This window comes from Oncorhynchus nerka, linkage group LG23 (genome assembly GCF_034236695.1).
Source record: "Oncorhynchus nerka isolate Pitt River linkage group LG23, Oner_Uvic_2.0, whole genome shotgun sequence".
NCBI classification, from domain to species: Eukaryota; Metazoa; Chordata; class Actinopteri; order Salmoniformes; family Salmonidae; genus Oncorhynchus; species Oncorhynchus nerka.
The window spans coordinates 16,995,597-17,016,595 of NC_088418.1; the positions used below are offsets into that span (position 1 = coordinate 16,995,597).

Genomic DNA, 20,999 nt, shown 5'->3' on the forward strand with positions numbered 1-20,999 from the left:
GGTTTTGCAGTTTCTTTAGCTCAACCCAGTGTAATGTCGTGGCTCTGACGTTCTGTGAGATTGAGTGGGTACGAAAAAGGCAGGGCTATGAATATGCTACGTGTCGGATTAGAAATCTTCATTGGACGTCTCCCGTCAGATTTATTTCCGATAAATCACACAAACTCATTTTTTTAGAAGGGAATATAGCTTAATCATTACCAACATAAATTATTAGGTCACCAAACTAAAACGTTTCAGAAGAAGCAGCGATGTCTGGGATTAAAAAACAAAGAACGGTAGGCTATGTCATTATGTTTGACTTTTGAAATGTTACGTTACTTATTTCATTCGGATCTGTGCTTGTTGGGTGGGGGGCAGACAGTGTATCAAATTGGATAACTTTTTTTCTATCTAAACATGTAGGCTTCGTATGTTGAGCACCGAAAGAGATACATTGGAGCAGAGTCGAAAGTTATTCTATAGCTAGCATTATTTCTAAACTGAAAGTTCTGTAGGAATGTTCTATGTTAAACACAATTACCTTCCTTCCCCCTTTTCACCAGCTGTGTATTGAAAAATAAAGCATAGAATCATTCTTACCTGTTTTTAATTAGTGGTCTACACAAGAAAGTGATCCAGTCAGTTTCAGCCACAAATCAGCGTTGGGGGTTCAGTAGACCTGTGGATTGACTGACCACTTCTCGGGAAATCACTGCAATGCAAAACTGATTCTTGGCTAATAAATTCCTTTTCGAGTTATAACAATAGGTAGATTATACGGCCACATTATATAATATTCCACCGATGTTATATACAGTATTTGCATTTTATAGCCAACAGATATTGTATAATAACATGTTGTTTATTGTATAGAATGTATTGTAAGTCGTACTATATGATAGTGTATGATGTGCTTCCCTATTTCAAATAGCTGAGATGTTATTAAGGCTTGTGACATATTTAGTGATGGTATCTAGGCTATACATTTGGATCTGTCTTATGGCCTCTCTAAACAGTGAACCAAGTTGTTCCAGATGGACTGGTTTTAATTAAGTTTATCCATGTCCCTAACAACAAGGGCTCATTGAGGAGTTATGTCTGCTGGAGCGAGGCTACAGTAACAGTGAGCCACTATGAGAGTCACTAATGAATGAAGCTCAGATATCACGTGTCTGGGCAGGCCTGGGAGAGGCACAGCCTGGCCTTTGAGGGGTTCCAGCTAGCATGCATTGGGCCTGACTGCCACACTGCAGGACTGTATGAATGAATAGGCCTGTTTGTTTCCCCCTGTCCCTCTGCAGCCCCCACCAACCTGGTCCGCCTACACAGCACACAGTATGGGAAGCCACAAAGATGCAATTAGGCAGGCTGGACAAACACTTATTAGAAGAGGCTAGAGTGACATGAGTATACCTTGTTGTATCTAGATAATCTGTACAATTAAAGCTTCCCTGGGTTAGGGTTTATATCTTTCTAATGTCTGTATGTGCCTGATCAGTAGTCAAATCCCTTTTACACAGGGCTCTTCAATGTCAGTCCTGGAGAGCTAAAACACTTCGGGTTTTCATCCTCTCCTTCTAATCAGGGATTGGTTCAGACCCAGGACACCAGGTGAGTGCAATTAACTACCAGGTAGAAACCAAAACCAGAAGTGTTTAGACTCTCCAGGAACAGAATTGAACAGCCCTGCGGTTTTACTTCTAACGATGACCCGATGAGCTGTAAACTGAGAGGAATGGCTTTCAGACAGATTGTTCTGCTTGGCATTCCAATAAATGGGAAAGTATACATGTCTTGCAGAGGACTTAAGGCACTCATTATCAAGCTATCACTACAAATTACAGCACAGTTCAGTGTTTCTCAGCTGACTAAAATACTGTGTTCAGTTGCAAACACCTAAGGCAGCATTTCTTTGTCCTGTGCTAATAGCTCAATCAGGAATGTGCAGATGTGCAATGGTGCAGTCTCTCTGTGGTTTCAGGACCTTCAGAGGGCCACTAATGTCGTGTACCAGGCTCACCATGTGAGCCGGTCCAAACGAGGCCAAGTGGTGGGCACCAGAGAGGGCTTCAGAGGTTGCACGGTCTGGCTCACTGGTAAGCAAATGCCCTCTCTCTTTATCTCTCCATTACTAGACCAGAGTTTCACATAAGCCATGTTGGATAATGGATGTATTGTAAACTGTCACTGTGTACTAAAGGTTTGTCAGGTGCCGGAAAGACGACCGTCGGCTTTGCCCTGGAGGAGTACTTGGTGTTCCATGGTATTCCCTGCTACTCCCTGGATGGGGATAACATCAGACAGGGGCTGAACAGGAACCTTGGCTTCACCTCTGTGGACAGGGAGGAGAACATCAGGCGCATCGCTGAGGTGGCCAAGCTGTTTGCAGACGCAGGATTGGTCTGCATCGCCAGCTTCATTTCTCCATTCACTAAGGTGAGTGAGTGACAGTTAAAAAGACACTGTTCAAATTCTACTTGATATGAAATAATCAATTGGAAAATTGTCAAAGGAGCATCACTGTCATTCATTGTGATTGATCCGAGCTCTTGCCTGTATAGCTGCTATACTGTGTCTGATTGCATTCACTTCCGTTGGTATTTGGTTTTGAGAACCTCTTTTTGTTATGGAAGTAAAATCAAGATGGCAAACATGTTGATTTTTGCTACCCCAGTCTCTTTCTCCTGTGCATAGGACCGGCAAGAAGCCAAAAAGATCCATGTACAATCTGGGCTGCCGTTCTTTGAGGTGTTCGTCGACGCTCCCCTGGAGGTGTGTGAGAGCAGGGATGTCAAAGGCCTCTACAAGAAGGCCCGTGCTGGAGAGATTAAAGGTACTGATCAGACTGACTCTGCCCTCCAGCGTTCCAGTTCTCTGTTCCAGTACATTACACACAGCTACATTTACAAGTATATATCACATGGCTTCAAAGTCTACTACTTAACATGCTGTTGAACAAGCAAAAAGAGTGGGGTTATATAATGTACAGCCAAAGCACTCAAATCAAATCAAATGTATTTATATAGCCCTTCGTACATCAGCTGATATCTCAAAGTGCTGTACAGAAACCCAGCCTAAAACCCCAAACAGCAAGCAATGCAGGTGTAGAAGCACTGTGGCTAGGAAAAACTCTCTAGAAAGGACAAAACCTAGGAAGAAACCTAGAGAGGAACCAGGCTATGTGGGGTGGCCAGTCCTCTTCTGGCTGTGCCGGGTGGAGATTATAACAGAACATGGCCAAGATGTTCAAATGTTCATAAATGACCAGCATGGTCCAATAATAATAAGGCAGAACAGTTGAAACTGGAGCAGCAGCACGGCCAGGTGGACTGGGGACAGCAAGGAGCCATCATGTCAGGTAGTCCTGAGGCATGGTCCTAGGGCTCAGGTCCTCCGAGAAAGAAAGAGAGAATTAGAAAGAGCACACTTACATTCACACAGGACACCAAATAGGACAGGAGAAGTACTCCAGATAAAAGATTTAGATGCACTATTGTAAAGTGGCTGCTCCACTGGATGTCATAAGGTGAATGCACCAATTTGTAAGTCGCTCTGGATAAGAGCGTCTGCTAAATGACTTAAATGTAAATGTAAATATAACAAACTGACGCTAGCCCCCCGACACATAAACTACTGCAGCATAAATACTGGAGGCTGAGACAGGAGGGGTCAGGAGACACTGTGGCCCCATCCGAGGACACCCCCGGAGAGGGCCAAACAGGAAGGATATAACCCCACCCACTTTGCCAAAGCACAGCCCCCACACCACTAGAGGGATGTGTATTGCAGAGTGGCACTATATTGACTCCGCACTAAAGTAGTGTAAATTATTGACAAAGTCCTTAACAGGTATCCTGACCCCCTCCCCTTAGGCTTTACGGGCATTGATTCGCCTTTTGAGAAGCCTGAGTCACCTGATCTTGTGCTGAAGACTGGAGAGATCTCAGCGACTGAGTGCATCCAGCAGGTGGTCGAGCTGCTTAAGGAACAGGTGAGTCTATCTATGGTCCCTGAGACCTCGCTGGGCCTCGCCTGTCTGTGGTGTATTCATCATTGTATCTCTACCGTGAGGAAAATGTTCTAGTCATTCAAAATTAACTTGTTAATGTGCTATCACAGTGATCCTTTTGTTTTGTAGAATATTGTACCCACTGGTGTGACAGAGGAAGTGACTGAGCTCTTTGTGCCAGAGAACAAGCTGGACTTGGCACTGAGCGACGCCAAGACACTGCCTACCGTCAACATCACCAAGGTAACAAATCATTCTTATATGCACATTTTGGAGTTTGACACACACAATCTGACCCTTTATGTTGAGTGGTATCACCTGATGGGACCACACCCTACTGACGTTTTGTTCTGTATTTCCTGTAGCTGGACCTCCAGTGGGTGCAGGTGCTGGCGGAGGGCTGGGCCAGCCCCCTCAAGGGCTTCATGAGGGAGAGGGAGTTCCTGCAGGTTCTGCACTTCGACACTCTTCTGGATGGTAATACTGGTATTTTATAACTTCATAGACGACACACTTTAATGTAGCGTATGCTCATATCAATTGAATGGATTGTTCTTAATAGGGCCCATGTTTGTCTGTAATATCATGTGCTATTGACATGTTATGCACATGTAACAACACCTACCTCACATAAAGTCAATAGCGCTCACAATGAGCCAACAGAGGTCTGTTGACTTTTCTGTCAGTGACATAGAATGACATGTGGTTGGCAGGTGGAAACATCAACCTCTCTGTGCCGATCGTCCTGCCCATTTCCAAAGAGAGCAAAGAGAAGCTGGACGGCTGCGCAGCGTTCGCCCTTGAGTTCAAAGGTTGCAGAGTGGCAATTCTCCGCAACCCTGAGTTTTATGAACATCGGAAGGAAGAGCGTTGTGCCAGGCAGTGGGGAACCACATGTCCTCAGCATCCTTACATCAAGGTTAGAATTGCCTTTTAGAACTGTCCCTGTTAATATCATGAACTTGCTTGTCAACAGAACATACTTCAATGAGAAATCAGAAATGTAAAAAATATATATAATCTCACAGATGGTTATGGAGGGTGGTGATTGGCTGGTTGGTGGAGATTTGGAGGTGCTAGAGCAAATCAAATGGAACGATGGTCTGGACCAATACCGCTTCACTCCAAGAGAACTGAAGCAAAAGTTCAAGGAAATGAAAGCAGGTGAATAGCTTATTATATTCTGTTTAATTCGCACTTCCTGTCTGCTGTCTCTCTTAGTGCTGCATTGTGTATGCTAATGTCTACTTAAAGCAAACGCTGAAAAAACACAGTGATGATGAAGAAGACTTAAGGAACCTCCTTTTTTGCGTTCCCCCAGACGCCGTCTTCGCCTTCCAGCTTCGCAACCCGGTCCACAACGGCCACGCCCTCCTGATGCAAGACACGAAGCGGCGGCTGCTGGAGCGAGGCTACAAGAACCCTGTCCTGCTGCTCCACCCGCTGGGAGGCTGGACCAAAGACGATGACGTGCCTCTGGACTGGCGTATAAAACAGCATGCTGCCGTACTGGAGGAGGGGGTACTGGACCCAGCCAGCACTATCATGGCCATATTCCCCTCTCCCATGATGTATGCTGGACCCACTGAGGTAGGGCTATGGTTTCCCCTTGGTCTCTACATCTTAGATAGTTCAAACAGTGTAAGTGAAATCTAACTGGATACAAGTGGCGGTTTTATCATGTGAATCTTTATTTATTTTTTTTTTAAATTTGGACTCAACGTTGTGCTTTGCTCACTTGAACAGGAAGGTGGTGCGGCGGTCCTTCAAGTTTTGTCCTGGAACTTTATCATCAATGTCTGGCATTCTCTGGATTTATGGTGCTTTCAAGACAACTGGGAACTCAGAAAAAACAAGGTTGAATAATAACGTCAGTGATCTTCAGGTCGTAGCTCTAGAAAAAGGCCTGAGTTCCCAACTTGAAATTCCGAGTTGGATGATCGTTCAAAACTTATTTTCCCAGTCAGAGCTCATCGTTTCCCCTCCAGAGTTCCCAGTTGTCTTGAACTCACTGAAGTGTGAGATTTCCCAGTTCCGAGTTCCAGTTGTTTTGAATGCGACAGAATTCATGCTGGCTTGACAGCATGGCCAATGTATTCAAACTTTTATGTTTATCCTTTAAAGCTTGGAAAAGAGTCTCTTAAACGCAGACTTGGACCACACACCCTCTCCGCCGAATAGCAGGCAGGGGAAGCAACATAGTGATTGCTTTGCAACGCTTGCAGTTATCCACGGATTCTTTCCAAACAACTCATGGATAAATTTGCAATTTCCAACTTGTTGTGTAATGTTTATGTCCAATGAGCACCTATATGTTTTATTTCTCTTCATATGACAAGGATTGAAAAGGTTTTGTCAACGTGATTCATGATGATGACTTGTCTAGTTTGCTAGCTAAGCTATGGTAGATGTCACGTGATTTGACGTAATTTTATCTGTGATTAATGACCTTGAGCCTTCTTGGATGGGCACTTCTAATGTAAATCTATGGCAGCACCCAAGGGAGCTTGAACTTTCTATCTCTCCCTGAAGATTTTGCGACAACATAGTGTCCCAATGAATAACAGAACACTGAGCCAATCACTACGCACCTAGAGAAGATTACCAACCCCTGAGCTCTGCAAGGTCTCTGACTTCCTCCCTACAGGCTGTCTCATTGTTGTCAGTGATCAGGCTTACTACCTTTGTGTCGTTGGCAAACGTAATTATGGTGTTGGAGTCGTCCTTGACCAAGCAGTCATGGTCAACAATGAGTACAGGAAGGGACTAAGCACGCACCCCTGAGGGGCCCCGTGTTGAGGATCAGCGTGGCAGATGGGTTGTTGCCTACCCTTACCACCTGGGGGCGGCCCATCAGGAAGTCCAGGATCCAGTTGCAGAGGGAGGTGTTTAGTCCCAGGGTCCTTAGCTTAGTGATGAGCTTTGAGGGCAATATGATGTTGAACACTGAGCTGTAGTCAATGAACAGCAGTCTGATGTTGGTGTTCCTTTTGTCCAGGTGGGAAAGGGAAGTGTGAAGTGCAGTAGAGATTGCGTCATCTGTGGATCCGTTGGGGCGGTATGGAAATTGGAGTGGGTCTAGGGTTTATGGGATGATGGTGTTGATGTGAGCTATGACCAGCCATTCAAAGCACTTCATGGCTACAGACCTGAGTGCTATGGGTTGGTAGTCATTTAGGTAGGTTAGGTGTTCTTGGGCACAGGGACTATGGTGGTCTGCTTGAAACATGTAGGTATTACAGACTCGGGCCAAGGTCAGGTTGAAAATGTCAGTGACGACACTTGCCAGTTAGTCAGCGCATTACCAGTACACGTCCTGGTAATCCGTCTTGCCCTGCAGCTTTGTGAATTTTGACCTGTTTAAAGATCATACTCACGTCGGCTACGGAGAGCGTGATCACACAGTCGTCCGGAACAGCTGATGCTCTCATACATGCTTCAGTGTTTCTTGCCTCAAAAGGCACGTAGAAGTAATTTAGCTCGTCTGGTAGGCTTGTGTCACTGGGCAGCTCGCGACTGGCTTCCCTTTGTAGTCCCTAATAGTTTGCAAGCCCCGCCACATCCGACGAGCGTCGGAGCCGGTTTAGTAAGATTCAAGCTTAGTCCTGTATTGACACTTAGTCCTGTTTGATGGTTTGTCAGAGGGCATAGTGGGATTTTAATTTTAATTTAATTTTACCCCCTTTTTCTCCCCAATTTCGTGATTACGATCTTGTCTCAACGCTGCATCCCACCAACGGGCTCGGAGAGGCAAAGGTCTAGTCATACATCCTCCGAAACATGACACGCCAAGCCGTGCTTCTTAACATCCGCTCAATTAACGCGGAAGCCAGCTGCACCAATGTGACGGAGGAAACACCATTCAACTGACAACCGAATTCGGCCTGCAGGCGCACCCACTAGAGCGTGATGAGCCAAGTAAACCCCCTGATGTAGTATACTCCTCAATGCCATCGGATGCGTCCCAGGAACATATTCCAGTCTGTGCTAGCAAAACAGTCCTGTAGCTTAGCATCTGACCACTTCCGTATTGAGCGATTCACTGGTACTTCCTGCTTTAGTTTTTGCTTGTAAGCAAGAATCAGGAGGATATAATTATGGTCAGATTTGACAAATGGAGGGCGGGGGAGAGCTTTGTATGCATCTCTGTGTGTGGAGTAAAGGTGGTCTAGACATTTTTTTCCCTCTGGTTGCACATGTAAAATGCTGGTAGAAATTAGGTCAAATGGATTTAAGTTTCCCTGCATTAGTCTTCAGCGACTAGGAGCACCGCCTCTGTATGAGCATTTTCTAGTTTGCTTATGGCTGTATACAACTCGTTGAGTGCAATCTTAGTGCCAGCATCGGTTTGTGGTGGTAAATAGATGGCTACGAAAAATATAGATAACTCTTGGTAAATAGTGCGGTCTACAGCTAATCACGAGATACTCTAACCCAGGCGACCAAAACCTTGAGACTTCCTTATAATATTAGATTTTGTACACCAGATGTTATTGGCGAATAGACACAGACCGCCACCCCTTGTCTTACCAGAGGCAGCTGTTCTGTCTCGCCGATGTACGAAAAACCAACTGTATATTATCCATGTCATCGTTCAGCCACGACACTATGTTTGTATGCGGGTTTATAAACTCAATCATATATTATTTTACATTGTTTGCAAACTGATATGTGACACGTATTAATGCCAAAATAACATACAAAAAAGGCACAAAAAATATATATATTTACAGTACCCTTCAAAAGTTTGGATACCTATTCATTTAAGGGTTTTTCTTTATTTTGACTATTTTCTATATTGTAGAATAATAGTGAAGACATCAAAACTATGAAATAACACATATGGAATCATGTAGTCACCAAAAAAGTGCTAAACAAATGTAAATATATTTTAGATTCTTCAAAGTAGTCACCCTTTGCCAGCTTTGCACACTCTTTGCATTCTCTCAACCAGCTTCACTTGGAATGCTTTTCCAACAGTCTTGAAAGAGTTCCCACATATGCTGAGCGCTTTTCCTTCACTCTGCGGTCCAACTCATCCCAAACCATCTCAATTGGGTTGAGGTCAGGTGATTATGGAGGCCAGGTCATCTTACGCAGCACTCCATCACTCTTGTTCTTGATCAAATAGCCCTTACACAGACTGGAGGTGTGTTGGGTCATTGTCCTGTTGAAAAACAAATGATAGTCCCACTAAGCGCAAACCAGATGGGATGGCGTATCACTGCAGAATGCTGTGGTAGCCATGCTAGTTAAGTGTGCCTTGAATTCTAAATAAATGTGTAAATGTTACTTGAACTCTGTGAAGCATTTATTTGGGCTGCAATTTCTGAGGCTGGTAACTATAATGAGCTTATCCTCTGCAGCAGAGGTAACTCTGGGTCTTCCTTTCCTGTGGCGGTCCTCATGAGAGCCAGTGTCATCATAGGGCATGATGGTTTTTGCGACTGCACTTGAAGAAACTTTCAATGTTTAAAAAAATAAATAATTATGTTCCCCATTGACTGACCTTAATGTCTTAAAGTAATGATGGACTGTCGTTTCTCTTTGCTTATTTGAGCTGTTCTTGCCATAATATGGACTTGGTCTTTTACCAACCTTCTGTATACGACCCATACCTTGTCACAACACAACTGATTTGCGCAAACACGTTAATAAGGAAATAAATCCCACAAATGTAACTTTTAACAAGGCACACCTGTTATTTGAAACGCATTCCAGGTGACTCATGAAGCTGGTTGAGAGAATCCCAAGAGTGTGCAAAGCTGGCAAGACAAAGGGTGGCTACTTTGAATAACTTTTTTTGGTTACTACACGATTCCTTATGTATTATTTCATGGTTTTGATGTCTTCACTATTATTCTATAATGTAGAAAATAGTAAAAAATAAAGAACAAATCTTGAATGATTAGGTGTGTCGAAACTTTTGACTGGTACTGTATATTATTATTATATATTGCCCCAACTGCCCTGAATGACAGGTTGCCACTGCTGGACACTAATCTCTGTATAAAATATTGTTTTATTCAGTAGAATCAGATCATATCTGTAGTCACTAGACAGGTGTTTGTCTTTCCACCCGTTAGGTACAGTGGCACTGCCGGGCACGAATGATAGCTGGTGCCAACTTCTACATCGTTGGTCGTGACCCTGCGGGCATGCCTCACCCCGAGACCAAGCAGAGCCTGTATGAGCCCACCCACGGGGCCAAGGTCCTCACCATGGCCCCTGGTCTCCCCTCTGTAGAGATCATCCCCTTCAGAGTGGCTGCCTACAACAAGACTAAAAGATCTATGGACTTCTACGATAAGGAGAGGTACATTGACAGCTAATATTTTGGCCCATACGTTTTTCCGGGCTCTAGTTGTAAGCAATAACTAAGGCTCAGGAAAACCTTTCCTACAATGTCAAAAAGTAACTGAGAGATTGAATCAAGCTACTTCACTCTGTCTTACCTTCCTTTCCAGACACCAGGAATTTGAGTTCATATCTGGGACCAAGATGAGGAGGATGGCACGCAGCGGAGAGAACCCTCCAGATGGTTTCATGGCCAATAAGGCCTGGAAGGTCCTCACAGAGTACTACAGCTCCCTGCAGAAGGACGAATGAACACACACACACACACCTTACTTTTAAGCTTCTCTATTTTATATTTTCATTTTAAATCAAGTACTGTAGACATCTAGGCATTAATGAAATACATGCCTGAGCCTTTTTTTACTAAATTGAATATCATATAAACTGGAAATTATCTAGTTTGATGTGAGGGTCAAAATAAATCTGTAAGCGGTGTAAAAGATGGAAATCAGAGTTGTGAAGAAATCAATATGAATGTTTTAACAGATCACTTTTGTTACCTATGTCTTTACTGCATCTGTACTTCCAAGCTAGTAACTTAAAATGTATGTTTTAGAAGCTGTGAGAAGACTGTAATTCTGTAGTTGAGTGACAAGAGTGGAAGGGGTTTTAACTATCCCTGTGTAATGAATGAAACTATATTTATCAAGTGATGCCATTGTACCTAATTTCTACATGTTCTTATACTGCATCTAGCCTTTTTATATCATTACTTTTCAGGAAGTTTCAAACAAATAAATGATTACATGACAACGAACAATATTGGTGTAATTTATTTTAGCAGACACCAGAATTCAGGGTAAAACAAATTCTAAAAATGTGTCAATATAAAAAGCAAAGCAAGCATTTTACCTAAACCAAAGTTCAATAATTAAAATTTCCACCAATCCCCCCCCCCCCCCCAAAAACAAAATGTCCATAGAAAACTTGTCATTCAAGTCAACTGAATTGGCAATCACACATGTGGTAGATACGGGAAGTTTGTCATGTAGAAATAATCAACCAACCATTTAAGCATCCTGGTCATCACAAGGGATAAACAGAAACTATAAGACATGACGATCACCACAAGCAGTTATTAGATTCTACTGTAAATGATCCCTGGGCTGAAGACCAAGGCATAAAAGCACAATGCAGGTTTCCTGATATATTGAAGTTTGAAAAAGGCCATGTCTCTGCATCTGGTACCATGCTCTCTTCACAACATCCAGTGATAATTCACTTTCAAATAGGCGTTGAATTGTTCTGAGAAATATTTTATCATGCATGATAACTTCTGATCTAATTTGTAATTCTGAGAACCACTCAATTGTACGACTAGCTAATAGTTGAACAATGACAGTGCCAACTATAAGTGGCAAATTTTATTACCGATGTTACACTATTTCGATAAACTGCTTTCCTAGATAAAAAAAAAAAAACATACAGTACCAAAAGAAGCAACATGTGATGTTCAGATAAAAGCCCAAGGCTAAGTCAATATTGCTGTGTGTCATAAGTAATAGGGAGGCAATTATGTACTATCACACCTGAAAGGATCCATGGCTGTGCCCATATTTTGCAGTCTCAAGAGCCAGTTTCAGTGAGACCTTGGTTGGCCAGATACATAAGACACTAATGCCAACATAAGTATCACGTAACGCCTAACTTCCACATAACAAATAGAATTTTGACAGAAATATTTCATGTCAATGCATTGAACTAAATGTTCTTAAAATAGCAAATGAGCTAAGACATTACAAAGTGATGTTATGATAGACATTACACTTATGTATATCTCTTCAAGTTCTCTCCACCAGTAAGTACTCTACATACATAGAAAATAATAAGAAAAGCATATCCAGGCGCTTAATAGTTCTCCTTTGCATGTCAAGACTCAATCCAGAGTAGAATGAATCAGAACAGTCTGTCCGTCTGCCGACTTCGACTTCCTCATCTTCTGCCTGGCAGTCTGCATGTCGTCCTGATTGATGGACCGGATTTGATCCTGGATCCTGGAGACAAAGACAAGGTCAGTATCTTGCTGGTAACTACAGAAGGCACTCTTAATAGTGTGAAAATCACTACTAATGCTCATATGAAAAGCCAATGTAAAGACATTGGTATTGGGAGATCACGTTAGGTCTCAAGAAGTACGTATTTATATGGCCAGTCAGAGGGGTGTGGTACCTTTCATCGGCATGGGGGTTATGGACAAAATCCCGCACGCATAACAGAGCAGCATCCCGACACATCTCTCGGAGATCACTTCCTGAGAATCCGTCAGTCTCCTTCGCCATGTCAACAAAGTCAACAGCGGGATCCACCTGGGAAATGCATGGGGAAGTTTAGTGGAAACACAGACAAATGTGTAATTGTGTAATTTAATTACCATGTAAAACTTACATTTTCATTTTTCAATATGAGTTTCAAGATTTCTTCCCTCTGCATGCGATTCTGCAAGACAATAATAGTTTTTAGCAGGAATGTAATACATTTCAGGTAATCTCATATAGTACTGCATAAATAACCATAGTTAGGGCTGGCTCAATTACCAAATAACCGTGCTACTGACAGTTCTGGATGAAGACAGTCATGAAAAGTAAATAACCGTCATAATATCTATATATTTTTGGGGAGGCCAGGGCGAACAGCTGACTGAAGACAGGACGGCTGGCATTCGTACGGTTGAGTCCATTTCTGCGATAACAACATGATGAAACTGTGTTGCCCCTTGCTGAAACAAGCAAGGTGTTGTAGCAAACGATGAATAGAATGGGCTTGGCACCTCTAACCATGGCAATCGAACTGGTAAACTCACGGGTAGGGCTGTTGTGGTGACTGTATTACCACCACATATATTATTTAGTTTATGTAAAAACAAGATTAAATCAAGAATACTCTGACGGGTGACAATATTAGCCTATCACTTGTGAATTATATATTATCACTATTCCCAGCAATAGAAACAATGCCTTTTTTGTGACCATTTCAAATCATAGTCACACACCTCATGTAGCCTAGCCCATAGGCCTATACATTTTAACAGGTTTGTATCACAACTGAAGGAGCCAAATAACTTTTAAAATTAAGCACATTACTCCGCTTAACAAGGGGTGTAGAGCCAAACTGGCATACATCTTTGTAACACTGCAAAAATCTGAAACATTTTGTCCAAAAATTATGCAGAAAAACGAATCCATGCTTTTGTCACTACTGCAATGCTCTACTTTCTAGCTACCCGGAGAAAGCACTAAATAAACTTCAGTTAGTGCTAAACACGGCTGCTAGAATCTTGACTAGAACCAAAAGATGTGATATTACTCCAGTGCTTGCCTCTAGTTTCCTGTTAAGGCTAGGGCTGATTTCAAGGTTTTACTCCTACCCATCTCTCCGATTTGGTCATGTCCCTAAAATGTCTAAGCAAACAGCTGGTGGCAGGGCTTTCTTCTATAGAGCTCCATTTTTATGGAATGGTCTGCCTATCCATGTGAGAGACGCAGACACGGTCTCAACCTGTCTTTATTGAAGACTCATCTCTTCAGTAGGTTCTATGATTGAGTGTAGTCTGGACCAGGGGTGCGAATGTGAACGGCAAGGGCGGTTTGCCTCCTCTTCTCTCCACTGGGATTCTCTGCCTCTGACCCTTTTACAGGGGCTGAGTCACTGTCTTAACTGGTGCTCTTCCATGTCGTCCCTAAGAGTGGTGCATCACTTGAGTGGTTGAGTCACTGACGTGATCTTCCAGTCCGGGTTGGCACACCCATAGGTTTGTGCCATGGGAGAGATCTTTGTGAGCTATACTCAGCCTTGTCTCAGGGTAGTAAGTTGGTGGTTTATAGATATCCCTCTAGTGGTGTGGGGCTGTTTGCCCTGTATCGTCGGACGGGGCCACAGTGTCTTCCGACCCCTCGTCACAGCCTCCAGTATCTATGCTGCAATAGTTTGTGTGTCGGGGGGCTAGGGTCAGTCTGTTAAATCTGGTGTAATTATCCTGTCTTATCCGGTATCCTGTGTGAATTTAAGTATGCTCCCTCTAATTCTCTCTCCCCCCTCCTGGAGGACCTGAGCCCATGCCTTAGGACTACCTGGCCTCCTTGCTGTCCCCAGTCCACCTGGTCGTGCTGCTGCTCCAGTTTCAACTATTCTGCCTGCGGCTATGGAATCCTGACCTGTTCACCGGACGTAAAAATACCATAAAAAAATCACCTTAAAAATGCACCTTTATTATAGAACCATTACATGCATAATCGCATTTGCGGTCACTTTTGATAATGATGTTTTCCACTAATGGAACATTCGCGCTTCTAGCCTACTGCAGTGTGCACATTACAGAGCTTATGTGAAGAAATTGTTTATCAACATTAAGCTAAACTTTCTGATCTGTTGAATCAGCCACATTGCGTAAAAACATTTTTTTTTTTATCCTAGTGGTTGTATTAATTTGGGATCTATTGCATCCCACAACTGTCCCAGACTGTTTGGAATATTTATTTCTCGTACAGAATAGGTCGACTTCTGTACTATGGGGGATAGTAGATTAACATAGGCTAGTGCTTTCGCTGTTCGTTAGGCCTACATGTTGTTGGTTGCGTCCCCGATGTGTCGGTCTTCACTTGTAGCCTGTGAGAAAGACCCAATCACGTGATGGAGCGCGCAGCACTCAGGGAGAAGGGCACAACGGCCACTGGCCTCAAAAGGCATTCATTTTTTTAGAGTGCATTACGGCCACACAAACGGGATGCCGCCGTGAAATTCTAGGCATTATCAAGTGCTTGTCAAACTGTGAATGAGTGACTGATGGGAGTGTTCACAGCCTGCACAAAAAAAACAAAGCAGAGCTCATGCCTTTCAAGCAACTTTTTACAAATCATTAGTCATTAGAGCCTTACAATGTATTAAAAATCAAAACATATTGCCCAATGTTTGTAGATCTACTAAAGTTACATGAATAACTCTAAATTAAACATATAGGAATACCCATTTCTTTGATAACCGCTCAACACAGAATAGCCGCATGTGCGCACTCCCTCAAAACGTTTGGAGAAAATATCCTTAACATTTTATTTAGCTTGTTCAATTGTATTCTTCATACTATAAAATAATGCCACAGAATTCTAAGCAAATCTTGTCTGCTAAATGAACTAGTGTAGCCCAGAGCCATAGCCGATCTGGACCTAACAAGACAAGAGTATGCTATTTTGTTCTTCTGAAATAAGACTACATTTTCTTCATATCATATCTGTAGACTTGTCTAAAATAAATAATGGATTTATTTTTAAGGTGTAGGCTATATTACATGGATTTATTAGACTTTTTAAAAAGGGAACTGTTCCAAAAGGTCTGCATCAGTGGCTTGTAGGCTGTGTGTGGAAGCCAGGAGATGCTAAATGTGTTTGTTAATTCATGCAGCCAAGACCAGATTTTGCTATTTGAATGGTTATTACGGAGAAAGTGGTCTTTGTCTGGCCAATTACAATCATCCAAAATTCCAGGACCGTCACAGCCCTGTTCATAGTACTGTGTATATACTGATAAACGTGTACAGTTTGTGAATAGACTCACAGGCTGATTTATGTGAAATCTTGTGGGCATTCTCCTCAGAATGGCGGAGTCGAGATCCTGTGGACGGTTAGTGGCCCCCATAATGATGACCTACATGAGGAAAAGGTGAGAGGCAGTTGAGAGAGACTCAACCAGACAGGAGTCACATGATGATCACTGTATTTAATTAACAACACAACAAAGGCTGCAAAACCGAAACGTCTGTGTACGCTCTCCCTGATGCAGTGAAAATAATAAAAACAAATACAAAATTAAGTAAGCTTTACGTGACATCTTTCGGAGTGCGGACCTGTCGCACCTTTTTGCTTATCCTTCATAATGGACCCACCTGGCAGTTGTAGTCCGTCTCAAGCCCATCCCACAAGCTCATGAACTGAGCCTTCATCATGGCTGTGGCCTCGTGGTCAGAGCTGGAACGGCTTCTCAGGAAAGAGTCTGTAACAGAACATTACAGGATCGACAGGAGCCGGGGATGATGACAACATAACTGGCTTAGCTGAAGTACCCAAACAAGATTTAAAGTATTGTATAGCATCTGTGAAAGATAATGGTAAAATAAGCATTTACCAATCTCATCTATGAAGATGATTGAAGGCTGGAGTTTAATGGCTAAAGAGAAGACTGCAGAAGCCAGTTTCTGGGACTCTCCATACCACTTGTCTGTGAGGGTGGAAGGCTGCAGGTTGATGAAGCGGAAACCAGCATCTTTGGCAGTTGCTTTGGCGATCAGTGTCTTCCCACAGCCAGGTGGTCCATACAGCAGCACACCTGTTATCATAATGAAAGGGGTAAGAGGAGTGGCTAAAGACTGAAGGCGGTCCTGTTGAACCTTTATATGCATTGTGTCTATCTAGGCTTGTGCATCGATCTCAATAAGCAAATCTTGTATGAAAACAAGAGACTCACCTTTTGGTGGCTGAAGCAGTCTGGATCCCTTGAACAGGTGTCTCATCTGGATGGGAAGTATGACAGTGTCTTTCAGCTCAGTGATGACTTCATCTAGGCCAGCAATATCACTCCATGTGATCTGTAGAGGGAGTATCACATCAGTTAGTTATAGGGAAGAGACATACAGGTGACTGCCAAAATAAAAGGAAACACTTGAGTAAATGAGGGATGAAGTATATTGAACGCAGGTGCTTCCACATACAGTGCATTTGGAAAGTATTCAGACCCTTTTACTTTTTACACATTTTGTTACGTTACAGCCTTATTCTAAAATGGATTAAATTTTTTTTTATCAATCTACACACAAATGAAAGCAAATTTATTAAAAAAAATAGTATTCAAACCCTTTGCTATGAGACTTGAAATTGAGCTCAGGCGGCATGCTGTTTCCATTGATCATCCTTGAGATGTTCCTACAACTTGATTGGAGTCCATCTGTGGTACATTTAACCGATTGAACATGATTTGGAAAGGCACACACCTGTCGATATCAGGTCCCACAGTTCATGTCAGAGCAAAAACCAAGCCATGAGGTCGAAGAGTTGTCCGTAGAGCTCCGAGACAGGATTGCGTTGAGGCACAGATCTGGAGAAGGGTACCAAAACATTTCTGCAGCATTGAAGGTCCCCAAGGCCTCCATCATTCTTAAATGGAAGTTTGGAACCATTAAGACTCTTCCTAGAGCTGGATGCCCGGCCGAACTGAGCAATCGGGGGAAGGGCCTTGGTGACCAAGAACCCAATGGGCACTCTGACAGAGCTCCAGAGTTCCTCTGTGGAGATGCGAGAACCTTCCAGAAGGACAACCATCTGTGCAGCACTACACCAATCAGGCCTTTTTATGGTAGAGTGACCAGACGGAAGCCACTCCTCTGGAAAAGGCACATGACAGCCCGCTTGGAGTTTGCCAAAAGGAACCTGAAGACTCTCAGACCATGAGAAACAAGATTCTCTGGTCTGATGAAACCAAGATTAAACTCTTTGGCCTGAATGCCAAGCGTCATGTCTGGAGGAAACCTGGCACCATCCCCACAGTGGTGGCAGCATCATGCTGTGGGGATGTTTTTCCAGCGTTAGGGACTAGGAGACTAGTCAGGATCGAGGGAAAGATGAGTGGAGCAAAGTACAGAGAGAGATCCTTGATGAAAACCTGCTCCAGAGCGCTCAGGACCTCAGACTGGGCGAAGGTTCCCCTTCCAACAGGACAACAAACCTAAGCACACAGCCAAGACAATGCAGGAGTGGCTTCGGGACAATACATTTGCTGAAATTTCTAAAAACCCAGTTTTGCTTTGTCATTATAGGGTAGTGTGTAGATTGGGTGGGGGGTGGGTGTACCATTTTTTAATACAGCTGTAATAACAATGTGGGAAAGGGGTCTGAATACTTTCCAAATGCACTGTAGATGTGGATCCTGAGTTAATAGGGTCAAGTATAAAAATGCCCAGTTGCCCATTATTCTGGCTACCATGGCTAGAAGAGATCTCAGTGACTTTGAAAGAGGGGTCTCAAAGGCACACAGGGGTTTAAAGTGTGTGTGTGTGCGTCAGTCACAGACCTCAAACCAATTCAAACACTTAAGGGAGATTATGGAGCAGCGCCTCAGACAGTGTTTTCCACCACCATTAACAAAACACCAACAAAAAAGTCATTTCTTGTGGAAGAATGTTGTCGTATCCCTCCAATAGCATTCCAGACACTTGTAGAATATATTCCAAGGCACATTGAAGCTGTTCCAACAACCTTAAGACACTTTATGTAGTGCTTCCTTCATTATTTGTTTATGTTGGAATGTTGTTACCCAGCAAGACACCTAAAATTGTAACTCAAACAGAAGGGGGAACTAACAAAGAGTTACTGACAACCAAAACGAAACAGGTGGGGTTCTAGGAATGGTTCTCAAAGACACTCGTCACGTTGTCCACTGAAAGTTGACTAACAACAACAACTGGGACCTAAAAGACACCCACCATGAGCGGCCACTAAATTTGCCCAAGAGGCAAACAAAATTAAACCCACCCCAAACTTAGACAGGAATCAAACCTGAAGGTGGAGCAAAACTACCAGGGAAGAACAGATAAAGGATACTTTATTAGAAATCATAGCGGGAGCGCCAACTAAAGGTGTTAACCCTCCACATCTCTCAAGGTAACTGGAGCACCCGCTCTCAAATATCCCCTGTACCAGCAGATGAAACGCCTTCTGACTAACGAGAAGCCATGCCAGCACAGGTTCAACACATACAGACTAACGAGGTGACACCAATCGATGCACCCAATGTGCTTATGTCCAACCTCAAAATATAAATGGAAAAACCAACGCTTGTAACAGTTGGGTTTAAGCAATGGTGTATTGAAGCAGCTCTCTTACCTGCATGGTCAATGGGTCCACCAGATGTGCTGCAATGCTCATCTCATACTCTGAGAGCTTGACATTCTGCACACCGATCTGCTTCATGAGTTTCTCTGCCTGAAAAAACCCACCTGTCAATAGCCATCTACCTAGCTTTGTACATTCCAATACAGTCCCAACAAACATGATAGATATCCACAGAAAACGCTCAGAAGCAAACATTTCAAACTTGGCTACTGTACATTGAAAACTTCACCTGTTTCTGTGCTTCCATTTTCTGTTTCCTTGTGGGATCAATGGCATCAACCATCCACTTTATGGTGAAGTAAGTGACTGCACCAAATATGGTCAGTCGGAAAAGTAAACCAAAGACTTCATTCCGGCCCAAGGGCTGGGAAATACTTTCAGTTGGAATCTCCTTCAACACCATCTTAGATGACTGGGGGATGGAAAACAAAATGACAGTCTCCAAACTTCATCAGTTGAAAGTGAACAAAATAGCTTAGTTGCTATACAAGTGCTGTACTCTTTATCCAACAAGAACAATGTGTGAATTCCACTTAAATTCAGAAAACCCTAATTGAAAATAGGCTTAAACATTAGCTGAGAAATTACATCAATTCTTAAAAATGTACACTCAATCCTGTTTAGCTAGCTAAGATCACATGTTCATGTCCATCCTACAAATATTGTTAGCAGTTAGCTAACATGATGACATATGGCTGTCACAACACTGGCAAGCTAACAATGCCGGCTAGAAATCTCTGTACTGTTGCGTCCTGCTTGACACGACAGCATTTGACAGTTGTTAGCTAGCTAGTAATATGATATGACCTACATACCTGATGATGGAATTGGTGTTATTTTAAGTCTATATCTAAAAATGTTTGACAATAATCGAAACTGTGAAAAGACTAGCTAGATAGTTTCACTTTGCATGTTACAAAACCGAAACCTTAATTTTGATAGCTTTGACCTCCAGTTAGCATGCAGCCTCGTGCCTGAACTTACAGTCGTTACTTTGTAGAAAAAAAAATCCCACTAGCAGGACACCATGTGAAATGTGTTGTATTGACCCATGTATTTGTAATTAGAACTTTTAAATGATTTACAAAAACAAATTAACCATCACAGTTTGCTGGACTGGTCGTGACACTCACCTAGCGCTTCCACTCTTGCTCTTGTCCCTTTCAGCGTGAAGCTCGGCGCAATTTGCTTGACAGATGCCCCCTACCGTTTTGGAATAGAAACAGTCAAATAATTTCCTCAATATTTCTGTGGCATGGGACAGCATTGAACGAAGATTCTTCAAGGTAAAGAACAACACATGTAAAACTATGGATTTAATGATGTGGCTACAACCAATATGGTACAAAATAAACTAATCCCCTATCCTAAAACGTAACTTTTTTTGATACTCAATGTGTAGGTCAGGATTCTGTGCTTCATGTTCCAAGCAAATCTGACAGGTGGAGCCCTAACACAACTAACGTTAGTCCAGTGACCACAACTACTGGCTCACAAGCTCCTGTCCGGTTAAAAAGTTAGAAAAAGTCAAGGTACCAAGACAGACACTGCATAATGTGCAACAACTGTGTATATTTCTGTTTCCTAGTCTATATGCATAGTGAAAACGCTGCGACACACTGCATAATGTGCAACAACTTTGAAGTTGTCAAGTATCGAAACATTGAAATGATGATAAGCGCAATGCATAGTGTCAGGTACTGTTTATTTATTTATCATTCTTGTTTTATAGTCTATACGCAAAGTGAAAAGGCAACAATGTATTGATTCCTCATCAAGGC

General features: G+C 42.8%; 2 protein-coding genes across 4 annotated transcripts; one reads left to right on the forward strand and one right to left on the reverse strand.

The window, feature by feature from the left end:
• The first annotated feature begins 60 nt into the window (after positions 1 to 60).
• Positions 61 to 11,108, forward strand: papss2b (3'-phosphoadenosine 5'-phosphosulfate synthase 2b). Of its 2 annotated transcripts, XM_029628998.2 has the most exons (12): positions 61 to 278; positions 1,964 to 2,078; positions 2,183 to 2,418; positions 2,677 to 2,815; positions 3,855 to 3,973; positions 4,121 to 4,234; positions 4,357 to 4,468; positions 4,705 to 4,910; positions 5,020 to 5,155; positions 5,313 to 5,581; positions 10,078 to 10,307; positions 10,459 to 11,108. In XM_029628998.2, the coding sequence occupies exons 1-12, from the start codon at positions 252 to 254 to the stop codon at positions 10,598 to 10,600; spliced, it is 1,845 nt and encodes a 614-aa protein (XP_029484858.1). In that variant the 5' UTR covers positions 61 to 251; the 3' UTR covers positions 10,601 to 11,108. The 2 variants fall into 2 exon arrangements, with proteins under 2 accessions (XP_029484858.1, XP_064863979.1); XM_065007907.1 differs by lacking the exon at positions 61 to 278 and having other exon boundaries at positions 1,613 to 2,078.
• On the reverse strand, positions 11,106 to 20,446 carry LOC115106355 (outer mitochondrial transmembrane helix translocase-like). Of its 2 annotated transcripts, none has more exons than XM_029629001.2 (10): positions 20,352 to 20,446; positions 19,448 to 19,630; positions 19,210 to 19,308; positions 16,799 to 16,919; positions 16,460 to 16,660; positions 16,221 to 16,327; positions 15,893 to 15,982; positions 12,734 to 12,784; positions 12,518 to 12,654; positions 11,106 to 12,342 (listed from the first exon to the last, which is right to left on the reverse strand). In XM_029629001.2, exons 2-10 carry the CDS (start codon positions 19,619 to 19,621, stop codon positions 12,225 to 12,227), a joined length of 1,098 nt encoding a protein of 365 aa, XP_029484861.1. In that variant the 5' UTR covers positions 19,622 to 19,630; positions 20,352 to 20,446; the 3' UTR covers positions 11,106 to 12,224. The 2 variants fall into 2 exon arrangements, with proteins under 2 accessions (XP_029484861.1, XP_029484862.1); XM_029629002.2 differs by lacking the exon at positions 20,352 to 20,446 and adding an exon at positions 20,034 to 20,146.
• Positions 20,447 to 20,999: the final 553 nt, after the last annotated feature.